The sequence below is a fragment of the Lottia gigantea genome, assembly GCF_000327385.1.
Source record: "Lottia gigantea unplaced genomic scaffold LOTGIsca_96, whole genome shotgun sequence".
NCBI lineage: Eukaryota > Metazoa > Mollusca > Gastropoda > Lottiidae > Lottia > Lottia gigantea.
The window spans coordinates 386,642-400,870 of NW_008711113.1; the positions used below are offsets into that span (position 1 = coordinate 386,642).

The 14,229-nt window shown below is 35.7% G+C and overlaps 1 protein-coding gene across 1 annotated transcript; it reads left to right on the plus strand.

The window, feature by feature from the left end:
* Positions 1-11,057: 11,057 nt before the first annotated feature.
* On the plus strand, positions 11,058-12,821 carry LOTGIDRAFT_170286 (hypothetical protein; the record flags this gene model as incomplete). The annotated part of the gene is made up of 1 exon (XM_009068919.1): positions 11,058-12,821. One exon carries the CDS (start codon positions 11,058-11,060, stop codon positions 12,819-12,821), a length of 1,764 nt encoding a protein of 587 aa, XP_009067167.1.
* Between the last annotated feature and the right edge of the window lie 1,408 nt (positions 12,822-14,229).

Here is a 14,229-nt window from a genome sequence, read left to right on the forward strand (position 1 = left end):
CCGATAAGGACAATTCTAAGTTTTGTCCCTTTAAAATAAATCACTCAAGTTATCTCTTCATTTGTCATATGACGAGTGAGTATCATCGTTACTAAGTCGAAGTCTTAGATATTTAAAAATGTAGTGTCACCAGTTCATGTATCATCTACATAATGGCAAGCTATAACGAACTACGTCTTATACCTTGACTGCAATATCAACCTGTCTTGTATCACGGAATGCAGCCATTAGATTGGATTGTACGCCAGCGAATACATCCAATCAGCCCTAGACAGCCTGACTGCTAACATTATGTCTTATTGCTTACAGACATTCTGTCGAGGGCTGATTGGATGTAATTTCTAACGTAGAATGCAATCCAATCGCTGCATTTACAAATGCCAATCAGAGCCCTCGACAGATAGACTGTTAACAGTATGGCTTATTGTTTACAGACATTCTGTCGAGGTGTCTGATTGGCTGATAAGTACTTGAAATGCACGAAAATTGCAAATCCCTTCATATATACCTCACCCTATAAATTTCGCTTTCTTTTTATTTATACATGTCTTTTCTATATATGGCGGAGTCTCAAGAAATGAAGAGTCGTCTTTTTAACTTTCATATGCGGATAACTCTGTACTCAGCTTGAATTACTTGTATCCAACTCGCAAAAAATCAACAATTTTGGCCGAAAAATTGTCGATTTGGGAAGCGACATTGTTATGACGTATTTGGATTGTTATCTTCTGTTCACACTACAAAATGTTTGGTTCAAAAATTTTCACTTTTTGAGATATTAGCCAAAATAGCCAAAAAGTACCTCTTAGCTGTAAAATTGTGTGAAAGATAAGGTTCGACGCAAGTTTTGTCAAGTGCTACGAGTGAACCACTCAGTAATGACCATGCACCTCGTTTTAAAACTGTCATAGTCTTGAACATCCAGTGTCTCGATCATAAGGTAGTAATTTGGTTTTGCGATATGGTAGGTTTGATTCTCCCAAATATACAGGCCTAGGCTGGAAAATACTTTCAAAAAGAAAACGGAATGAACGGTCAGCACACGCTGAATATTTTCCTCTGGTCTGACATTCTGAAAAGTATGACGTAAAACTCATATATGTTCTGAAATTAGATGAAATAATAAACCACCCAATCTTTTTCTGTTTAATTCATCTGGGGTAAATTTTTTGCACAAACTAGTCTATTATCGGACGTTAAATCGATCTTTAAAAATTTGCATATGTAGAAATTTTGTAGGACATTTTGTACGGGTAATTGCACTTATGTAGGCTAAAGAGGAAGGATTATTATTTTTATAAGAAAATGTTTTATTGATTTTTAAATAATAAAACAGGTTTATATTTTTTTAATGATAACCTGAAATCAATGATCTGCATGGAAATATCTTATTGGCATGATTAGCAATTATGGTTTTGATCAATAGAAATGAATTGAAATAGAGTTTTACGTTCCACTCCATGCAGTGGGCAATTTGTGAAATTTTTCTAGGAAAGCGACATATGCATACTTTATTCTTTTCCGTCTGTCGAGAATCTGTAACGCTTGTGCTATGTTCATGAAAAAGCGTCTAGTCGTATAGATGGGACAATCTAAGCTACTATCTGACTTGACTACCTATCTTGCATTTGATTGGATTGTGCGTTAGCAAATACAGCCAATCCGAGGCTTCAATAGAAAACTGTAAACACTAAGCCATATTGTTAACAGTATGTCGAGGGCGTTGACTGGCTGTATCACGGAAGTTTGTAAATGCATCGATTTGGTTGGATTTTACGTTAGCGAACACAGCCAATCAGGTTCCGCGACAGAAATAAGCCATAAACGCTATGATTGGCCATATTTGTTGGTGTATAATCCAATCTAATCGCCTCATTCTGTGAAACAAAAATGATTGTTAATGAAGTCATTTACTCCAAATATTACGAGATTCCTGATTGGATATATCGAATGGTACAGCATGGTCTGCCAATGGAGGTTATTTGTCTCTAATGACGAGAATATGGGATTCTTCAAGCAATGGTTAGATGTGAATAATCATCGTACCGTTGCTAAAGAGACATGGAAGGTGATATGGTCTTGTCTAACATTCAGCCCAATAGAACTAAGGTACAATAGTTTTCAGTTTAGTGTCTCAATGATATGTAAGTACATTATTCTGTTGGCATGTAATCAATGTTTTCATCAGTAAACAATATCTTATATTTTAATTTATTATAGAAATCCATAAATTCATACATCATGTTAATCCGAAAACCTAAAATGGTGACTTAAAGGCATTGTAAAGAGGTTTTCTTAATTTTCTATGTGTATCGGGGACACTGTTAACATCAATTTGCACCATTTCAATTTTCAGTCAGCCGACTGTGGTTCCTGCAATTTCACAACAACAAAAAATATGTGTTTGATGACGTCACTAATCGCAAAATATGCTTGTATCACACAAGGGCCTATAAGCACTTAGATTTAGTGGAATCGCAGGAACCGCAGGCGCCTGGATGAAAATTTGAATGGTGTAAATTGATGCTATCAGTGTCTCCAATTCACATAAACAGTTTAGAAAATCTCTTCACAATCCCTGGTGGAAACAAGACAAAAACACATATCTCGGCTTATTTACTAAACATACAACTAATACTGGTAGCCCGCAGTGGGTAATTATAAACTCCAATTACCATGTAAATACTAGTTATAGTATTGATTGTCCATATTTATAATCTGTCATTTCACTCAATGCCAGACTACTCTACACATATCCCGAGTCTTAAAGACCTTTATTCGCCATTTTCGTGGGGTTGAGCCTTACTTATACGTAAATAGTCTTTAGAAGTACTGGAAGTACACGAAAATCGCATAATCTCTTCAAATTTACTTCAAACCAGAAATTTCACTTTTTTTCCTGTATATGTCAATTAAAGACGAGTCGTCATTTTAACTTTCAAAGGCGGATAATTCTGGACATATATAGATTTGAGGCCTCAAGTTTCGACGACCAGTTGTAGTCTCTGTCTCTGATTGGCTTAGCTAAATAAATTCTCGTTTTGAGACCACTGGTTAAACGAATGGCGAACCCCTCGCTTTAATCTGGTCCTTAACTCAGATGAAACTGAATGGAGTTTTACGTTAACTTAACGATAGTAGATTATTCAGGTCAGCTCAAATTACTGGTCAGCGAGTTAAAATAATCTTTGATCATTATTCAAGTCAGCCCAACTGTAAATGAGTGAGTAAGGATAATCTGGGTGAGATCAATGCCAAGGGGTTTGTCACTGAACCACTGGCAGAAAATGTCCTTGTGAACCTAAAGTGTTATCCTTGTAAAAATGATTGTTTCCCTCTTTTGCTTTTCGTTAGTACACTTAAAGGTTTTGTGTCCACTTTTGGTTCTAATTGAAGTTCGGCATATTCAAAGTAATTCGATATCTGCCACATGTCACGTAAGATGTTAAACATTAATCGTTGAAGCCGTGGAAGAGTGGCCTAAAGAATCAATAATATAGGCCATAGAATACATTTATCTAATGTGTCAACTAGATAATTAACAAGTCTCAAATTCTAGATATGTTTACATTAAGTCAATTGATTAAAAGTGGTCACTTATTATCACGTCAAACAGTCAAAATTTACAGAACTTTCATCTATATTTTTTTCATATGTCACCAAACAAAATCAACAATAATGCTCAAATATTATTTTCTCGTGTTGTGTCAATGTTCCAGTACAAGATTTTTTTGTACAAAAGAATTATATCTCAAATTCTATTATGAATTATATCCCCAATTCCACCATGAATTATATCTCATATATTATGATTATATCTCGTATGTTTGATGTATTATATCTCATATTTACAATGAATTATATCTCAAATTCTTCAATGAATTATTTCTTCCATGAATTATATTTCCAATTCTACAATGAATTATATCTCAAATCCTACATATGAATTATATCTCAAATTCTACATATCATGAATTATGTCTCAAATTCTTCAATGAATTATTTCTTCAATAAATTATATTTCCAATTCTACAATGAATTATATCTCATATTCTACATATGAATTATATCTCATATTCTACATATTATGAATTATGTCTCATATTCTACATATGAATTATGTCTCATATTTTTGATAATTTATGTCTCATATTTTTGATAAATTATGTCTCACATTTTTGATAAATTATGTCTCATATTTTTGATAAATTATGTCTCATATTTTTGATAAATTATGTCTCATATTTATGATAAATTATGTCACATATTTTTGATAAATTATGTCTTGACTTCTGTGACAGAATTATATCTTTAATTCTTCAATGAGATATATCTCAAATATTGCACATTAATTCTAATTAAGGCTCAAACATTGATATATTTTTCAAACGTAAGAACATAGGTATATGTTTACAAACCTTGAGCCAATAACGACCTACAGCGAGTTCACAATGACCTATGAGAACTTCTATAATTATATTGATAATCTTACGACCACAGTTCCATTTCTTACCTTGAATATTATAAATAGCTTATTTTAATCCAAAATCAATAGCTCATTATAGTGTGTCAATTAAAAATGATGACGTTGGTTTTTAATCAGGGACTGACCAGGGCCGAGGTAACATTCTTGGATTTACATGATATACCTTTAGCAGTAATGACAAAGAGGGTCCAATAAAGGGTAGAGACTAAACATGTTAAAAAGCCTATGTTAATGGCAGTGAACCGGAAGGGTAAACGATACGCTCAAAAGATGAAGCTATCGATTTCCAACTGGTAACTATCCATGTTAGCGGAGGACCTGACTGCGGAAAAACATCTAGTTGTTCAGAGGGGACAAATAAACCGAGACTATGTGGGCCACAGGCTATGTACTTTAAAGATCCATCGACATTTGGAAACCAAATCATAAAAGGTGGGTAAATCCACTGTCCTGGCAAACTCTTACTTATTATATGTTAAATTTCCCGTCTTAGATGGGCCAAACTGGGGCAGGGCGTATTTTCATGTCCTTGTGGTTGAAGAAAGGAAATTTTCAGCGGGTTTGCACCTTTAATACAATAAAAACAATTCAGATGGTTGAAAGTTATAACTGGTACTGTAACGACGACAATTATAAAGTCTGATATCAACATGCTACTTTATATAGTTCTGTGCTTAAAGGGATTGTAAAGTGTTTTTTTTTTAATTTGTTGTGTGTATCGGAGACCTTGATAACATCAATTTGTACCATATCAATTTTAGATCAATTGTCTGTGGTTCCTGCAATTCCACTAAAAATAAGTATTTGATGACGTCATTGCAAAGAACCATAAATTCCGCGATTAATGTCGTCATTAATCACAAATATTTTTAGTGCAATTGCAGGAATCCACGGACGTCTGTTTGCAAATTTGCATGGTGTAAATTGATGATATTAGTGTCCCCAATACACATAAATAACAAGTTTAGAAAACCTCTGTACAATCCCTTTAATTAACCATGTACAGTTTTATGTACATTAGATAAATTCATTTGAACGCATAAATAGATGATTACATCTGATGTATCGCTTGGAGTGGAGTTAGTTGAATTAATCCATGTATTATTTGTTTACCATTGTAATAGGATACACGCAATTCCAAATTCTATATAAAAGTGTATTTGCTGCCGGTTTCTGAAAAGGTAATTTGTATATGTTTTTCTCTTTTTTTGGGGGTTTTTTTGTAAAAGGGTGAATTTACAAAGGTTTGTATACGGTGTATGCTTTTTTGTATACAAAAAAGGTAATTGCTTTTACATTTACAAAGGTGTGCATTGTTTGGAAAAATGGGAGATACATGTACATTTATAAAGGATGTATTTGGTATTTGGATTCTGAAAAGGGTAATTGAAATTACATTTACAAAGGATTGTATTTGGTGTGTTTGAAAGAATAATCGGATTACAAAGGACGCATGGTTTTTGGCCAATTGGATATATATCAACGAAGGATGTAATTGGTAATGGATATTGAAAAGGTAATTGTCTTTGAAAGAATATTTGTATTACAATTGAAACATATTTGCTAACCGAATCTACATAAAGAACGCGATTTACCATTACAAAAGCTGCTGGATAATGTTTTGGCTTTTGTATTTCCATTTACAAAGGACGCATGTCTGTTGGCCAATTCAATTACATTAAGCAAGGATATATTTGATGCTTTTGAAAAAGTAATTTATAAACAAGGACGCATGTCTGTTGGGGAATTCAATTACATTAAGCAAGGATATACTTGATGTTTTTGAAAGAGTAATTTATTACAAAGGACGCATGTTTGTTGGCAAATATGATTACATTAAGCAAGGATATATTTGATGTTTTTTGAGAGAGTAATTTATTACAAAGGACGCATGTTTGTTGGCAAATTTGATTTGGGCACGAATTCGCAGGTTTCGATATATTCATTACAAAACTAATTGATTTCAAAATAACATTCGAAGCCTGGGGGAATTGTTCGTATTCATTTCTTTTACATGATACTATGTCTATAAGAGATATCGAACACAATGGATTAAATTGAGTAAGAAGACATGAGAAGACATAGGAAAAATCTATATATTATTATGTACAAAGAATAATAACCTTAAGTTTTCAAGGACCAGCTGGTCTTCCTCTAGACATTGATTTTCAAGGATTACACGTATTCATTTACAGCTTGTTGGGATTTGACCACAGACCGTACCAGGCCTACCTCAATTATCTGCAGATTTCAGCATCTTACCTCAAACTGTTTGGGTAATGAGGTGAGAACTGGTGCAGACTACTACTCGGATGTTCAGACGATAACAACCTAAAGTTTTCAAGGACCAGCTGGTCTTCCTCTATACATCGATTTTCAAAGATTACACTCTACACTGATCCATCTCAGTTATCTACAGCTTGAAGCAGCGACACCAGACCGGTGCAATCTATTTTCAGAAACCGGAAGGAGACGAACACTTCTCAAAATTGATAGTTGTCCTTGGAAGCCCATACCAGGACCTTGTGTTATGCTCCCGAAAAAAATTTTATTTTCAAAGGGTTGGTCAACAATGAATAATGGAAAAGACAATCTTGTGAAAAGACCAGGCATAAAACATTTTATTCGATTACACGTTAACCCATTTTCAGTCACATGGGAATGTATTAGGAATAGTTAATAAAACACGCTGTTACCCATAGTTTCATGCTATGCGATCTTCAAACATCAGACCCATTTATTTCAGCCTTTGTCCCTACTGAAGTTGGACAAGTAGAACTTATTCTCATGTCTTTATTTCAAGACGAGTTCAGAACGTTTGTTTAAAAAAGTGTGATTAAAGGGCATTAATGATGGAAAGCTTTTCATTAAAACCAGCGGCCTATCATTCTTTTAAAAATGAATGCTCACTGCTTTCGCGTCACAATCTTTTTCCTCATTGGACAAAATTCTTCAAAATTTTACTCCAATATTTCCAGATGTAAATGAGATCAATCTTTAATGGTGCATTAGAATAGGATTACCACGTTGTATTAGTTCTGCCTTGATAAAGAGTGATGCCAATCTCTTAAATGAGAAACAATCAAGCTAAATGATTTACGTCAGATTTATTTCGTGCAATATATGAATTAATTGGATTCGTCATGCAAAGTCAACATAGTGAACGGAAATCTCAAGAATATGTGGGATCATATGACAGGCTATGAATCGATTCATAGCACGAACATTGTACGGTGGCTTGTTTAGGAAAAATTATAATTCTAAAAACTTTGGAGGGTAATACAAAATTTTTATTATCAAACACGCTGTAAAAAAATTTCTTAAGCATGTTATTGACTTTTATGGATCAACTTGGACGACCTGAATTAGATTTAAAAGGGCTGATATAAATAGAAGTGTATTATTACGCAAACAGTTTAAACTAGTTTTTGGTATTGGGCCTTATAATAGTTTGCCTTTACTAATTGAAACTTTTCGATTACGTTGGAGAAATTTGTTTTCCAAAGCTAACCTAAAACATAGATTTTTATACACTTTTATTGGTTTACGTAAACATTTTAAATAGTTTTCTAAAAATTAAAGGAAAGATACCTTTACTAGAAACTTTCAGATAGAGAAAGGGACACGTTTCTTAAGATTGTCCTAAACGAACCACCATAAAATTGTATTAATGGAATTAATATATTAAAGTTTTAGTGGTAATTTGAGTAATTGATTTTTATATACTGTATTCTACTGGGATAATAGTCTATTTACCAGTGAGACTGGATATTTGAAAGTTTCCATGAACGGCATCAACATTGCGGTTAAGATTCAAAACGTCACGCCTCAGTTGCGTTAGGAATATTGCGAGCGAGGATATCTTTTCTACGCTTCCAAAAACGGATATTGACATCAGCCTTGCATTTAGTAATCAACACGTTACGACCAAGTTGCGTCTGTACTTTTGAGAGTCGTGCGGTTTTATACATCATTTAATGGTAACCGAAAGCATTTTATTTTCTTATTATGATTATGATATGGATGTTGCGTTTCGTTGTTTTCTTCTGAGGGTTACTACACTTGTCAAGCATAATCTGACTAGATTCTTCCTTAAATAGTGTCCTGTGCCACTTGAAAATAATAGCACCAAAACGTCATAAATTAAGTTTATCATAAGTTAAAAAACACCATTAAAAGTGAATAAACAAGTCAATCTTTGATAATGAATACCTAACATATAACAGCATTTGATTGGTTGAATTTCAGGTGACCTAGAACAGAATATGCATAACAATTTCGTCAGATCATTGATAAAAGGAGAATCACTCGCAGAAAAAAATAAATTTCTAGATATACATTACGTACAGTCAGATATATTTTAGGATGTTTTGTTTGGTTTTTCTGTTGTATATAAAAAAATATGTTTGTAATTGGATTCATTTGAGTTCATTATACAAATCGTTGCGAAACAATTGCGAATTTTTCTATGAATCATTCGTTTCAATACTTTCGTGCCTACGGGTACAGACAAAGCGTTTGTGAGATTGTCTACAAAAGTAGACAACAGAAGATAGTTTGATGTTTCAACTAATGATGTACTTATTTTATTAGTAAAATGGAATAACAATGGGGGAATGTCAGTCTGGCCTTATTTCAACTGCCAGATCAATTTTGAATAAAATTTTGTTAATTGTGTTTTTATTGAGAGAAAAATGTTTATCCTTTCAGGGAAAGAGCTGATTATGCATACCAACAAGCTATTAAACTTTTTAGCAAAGAATTACAATACAATATGAGTAATATCATGATACTAGTTAAAAACTAGTGGAAAAATATTTGTATAACCAAAATTTGGTACAGAGATCCGTAAAATCTGCTTGGGAACAAGTCAATGACGTCAACAGATTCCAACACTCTAACTGATTGAGCTACAAACTATACATAATCCTGCTTGACACTAGCTTGAACCGTAATGCCGGAAATATCGGATCAGTAGCATTCTACCCGACTAAATGTAATTTAACTTCGAATAAGTTGTCACAAGATTTCAACATTTTAACTGACTGAGTTACACCCCGTGCTCAGAAACAAGATGACACTACCTTGACTGGTGTTGTAAATGCAATACTTCGATAAAATAAGTATTCTAATGTGATTTAACCAAGGAAATGACGTCAGAAGAGGCCAACACTTCAACCAACTGAGTTACAACCCGTACTCAGAAACAAGATGGCGCTGCCTTGACTGGTGTTATAATGCCATACTTCAATAAAAAAAAAAAGTATTTTACCTGGTTTATTGTGATTGAACTAAGCATACGACGTCAGAAGATTCCAACACTTCAACCGACTGAGTTACAACCCGTCCTCAAATACAGAATCAGAATGACATTGTCGCATTCAGTATTCTATCTGCTTAATGTGATTAGACTATGAATCTAAGATCGTATCGATGACAGTAAATAAGGTTGAGAGTTTTAGGCTATTAGATATTGAATAATTAACTAGTCTTATTTAGTGTTTGTTTGATCGGCAAGAATTGCTGCCACGTTTTGAAACTGATACGTTGGTGTCGTTTACAGTTACACGATGTACAGAACTGTAAAAGGCATTTGTTGGCGAGGAACTTGTCTTTTTCTTTTGTGTACTTCAGGGTAGAAGCTCCCGATGATGATGCTGTGGTACAAAAGAAGATTTAGTGGTATGACTAATATGCAGTATACAGTTGTGAAGCCGCAATAAGTAAGTGAGCTTATTCAGTGATATGGGAGGTGACTTGGCTTAATGCTAATGACTTTGATGCGCTTGCTAACTTGAAGGTCTGGGGATCAATTCCGGTATTGGTTGAGATACCTTCAAAATTGTCAACCTGGTTTCCTTATCGGCGGTGCAGGTAGGAGGCAGTGGCGCATGTAGGGGAAAATGAAAATTTATTCTATTTTCACTGCCAAAGTCGCGTAAGATGCATTCTACACCTTCCTAGATTAGAAAGTTTACTAGGAGAATCCCGCCTGACCCCCCACCGAGAGGAGTACCCTCTACAATCCAAAGGGGGACCCGAGGTGCTCAGAGGTCCCGCCTCAATGAATTCCTAGCTACGTCACTGGTAGGAGGCGTTGTTCGGTATGCAATAGAATGTGCTAGTCAAAAGTCCTTTCAAATCCTACTTGTGTACTGTCTGGTGTTGCTCGCCTTCAGTAGCCGAATTATTTGCAGGAAAGAGTAGACTTAAAACACCAGTAGGTAAACAAACGACGTACGTGGAAGAATAAATGTAGTGCTAATTTGGATCCCAATGAGCAAGCATAAGAGCTGCGTAGACTCTCCATTTATTTTTTGTCCACAAATGTTCCACCTACCGCTTTTTTTTCAGGTAATTTTCGACAAAGATGTTTTTATTTTGTAACATGGTGTAGATCATGAAAATCATTTTTGTTTGGACTTTGTTCTTGACCGTTACGGACGGTGCGTTGGCTGAAAATGTAACGTATATAAATGAGGAGACAAAGCTTATAAAAGTGCTTTGCGTTATACTGAAAACCTTACGTTGGCGAAACGCGGTGGTATTTTACGATACGTTCGAAGACGAGATGCTAATGGACGACGCCCTGTCTTTGTGTCTAGGTCAAAATAGTGGCTTCATGACCACTCGCTACGATTTAACAAATTCAAGCCACGCTAACATGAAAGACATCCTAATAAACGAATACGACAACGTTCGAAGTAACGTCAACACTCTGCTCGTTCTGGGTCAGAAAACAGCGGAGTTGCTGGATGTGTTCAACAGATCGAAGTGGCCCTTTAACCATTACATTCATTATGCAACCAACTCCAAATGGATTATCATTGACAAAGACAAAAACTTTACCAAATCCCTAGATACGCTGAAGCAAATGAATGTGTTGGTAATTGGGCATCACGGTTCGTGCGTTCACTTGTACTGCCCTATAAACGGAACGGAGTTGGACCTTCGATGTATGGACATGGCGGATTATCAAAACATAAGCATTGGTGATCTTCAAACAGCACCATGTGACGAACGCGACTTCTTTCCAAATCTGAAGAACAAACTCAGTAGGTTGCATTTGAACATTGGTGTTATCGAATCTGTTTCCTTCTTTGAGATTCACGTAGACGGAAACAACGTCACTGCGTATACTGGAATTATTCCGCTGCTTGTAAAAATTCTTGCATATGAATTGAATTTTACGTACTCGTTTGTGCTACCAGCCGATCGAAGTTGGGGTATTAAAGAAAATGGAGAATGGAACGGGATGATCAAAGATCTCATAGAGCACAGAACGAACGTGATTGCGGCTGATCTAACCGTGACTAGCGAACGATTTGAGGTGGTCGATTTTGTGTTCCCAGCAATAATGATACAAGACCTAGGCATCCTTTATAGAAAGGGAATCCAGGGCCAAGAAAGCGATTGGATTCGCGTCTTTGGACCATTGGATCCAAGCGTATATGCCGTAACGTTTTCGTGTCTTATTGTGGTCGGTGTTCTGTTGCTAGTGTTAGATCGGGACCAGAAATCGAACACATTCCTCATGCACATCAAACGATTGATGAACGTGGAATATGTGTCAAGCGTTATGTTGTCTGTGATAGGTGTAGTGTTGCTGCAAGGGAATGGCTTGCGACCGAGAACGGCATCTTCGAAGATGCTGGCCGCGACCTTCTGGATGTTCTGCATCGTCATAACTGGAACATATATTGGCAATCTGACTGCTCGCATGACGATCAGCGTAGTGAGTAAGCCTTTCACCAACCTTGAAGGGCTGGTAGCATCAAAGGACTGGACTTGGGGCGTTGGTGGTGAATTCACTGCGGATATGATTCGTCTACATCAAGAGGTTACGATGAAAAAGGTGTGGAACGGGCTCGTCAATCTCAATAGGACAGTTCCGGGGGTGCTTGATTTTAACAATACATTTCAATTCAGTCGAATCTTAGATCCAAGTCTGAAGTATGCATATATCGTTTTAGACGCTAAGTATTTTGTGAACAACCGGATGGACTGTGCATTTGAGCTATCAGATAGCGTCCTATCGGGGTTGTCGATAGCTTTAGCAGTCAACAAAAACTCGTCGTTGAGGGCCGAATTCGAGAAGGTAATGTGGGGACTCTTCAACAATGGGATTTTGGACAAAATTCACGACGACCACTACCGTGATAACAGACCACTCAGCTGCTTGAAGCCCACACCAAGAAAGACGGTACAGGCAAATGACTTACTTGGTGCAGTTTTGGTAGTAATATTTGGAGTAGGTTTGGCGTTCATTGTGTTGCTTCTGGAATGGATTCCAAGATTCTGTAAAAGCTGTCGTAAAGATGACAATAGACATTGAAAGTGCAAATTTATTAAAATATATTAATGATGAAGTTATAATTATACATCCTATTGGGCCTTCGCAGTAAAACCAAATTTCTAGAGGGGGAGGGGGGTACCTGTATATAAACCTTTTTGTACGACCAAGGCCAATACCATGTAATCTGCAATGAAATATTAAATTAGAATCTTATTCCATGTCATTTCAGTTTAATCATGTGTGGACTGATTATTTATGATATTCAGACAAGTTATCTCCCTTGAATTGTAAAAATTAAAGTTTCTGTAATATTGAAGTTTGAGCCATTAGTTCACTCATTTGATTGGTTACGTCGAGCGAATGGTGGCTGTAGGTTGCGATCTCTATAAGCGTGTGAAACTATGGTGACCTTTGAATAAATCATAATTCCAGTCGACCCAGCTGTACATGGATGCAGATAATACGGGAAAAATCAATGCAAAGTGGTTTGGCCAAGAACCAGCTGGTAGAAAAGATCCGTAACTGTGAACCTTAGTTGTTATCGTTGTAAAATACAGTTGGATCTTTCTTTCTTTCGTTTCTGTAGAATCTGACCAACGTCTACTGTAGATTCTAACGTTAAAAGTAAAATTCCAACAAGAAACCTTGACAAGAAATAAAACGACAAACGACTTTTTATGTAGCGAAATGATACTGAGTTCAACCGGGATTCATCCTTTAATGACGAAGTAAGGGCTGACATGGTAAATACGATGATTGGATGGTTGGACAATTAACAGAACCGCCAACTATGTGCTTCAAAACTGTTGATTCAAACCTAGTTATTATTTGTTTAAATCCAAACATCAATTTACCAACGCAAACAACAAACATTTCAGCATCAAAACATTTACGTAAACCTATTACATAGTTTGTAGCGTCAAGTGTAAAAGACCTTCGGTCTATAGTTTACAAGCAGAGATCACACAACAATTTATAGCCTTGCAGATAGAAGAGAGTTGAATGACATTATCGATGCGAAAACATACATCGGTATTTCAATTAGGCGGACACTTTCTAATCATTTCAAACGAAATTTACTCTTTACAAATCAGATACTTCGGATATTGTCTGTGTAATTCATTAAACAAAATTTCCATGATTAGGATCACAGCCGACAATCCTATCCCGAAACCAAAAATTAACACCAAGCCAAGCATATCATCAACGTACATTGGGCGATTCGTTTTAGACACTTTACAGTGTGTTGGTCGGTGGTCTACGTAATACCCATCTTGCAGTAACTGCAATATACCGTTATTTGACAAAGCCCACATCGTCTGTTCAAGATCGTGTTTCAGATAAGAGTCTTTAGTCACAGCCAAAGCAAGCCCAAGGGAGCTGATAACATTGTCCACGATAGCAAAGTTGCAATGGGTGCTGTTAAACATATAGAATTTGGGATCCA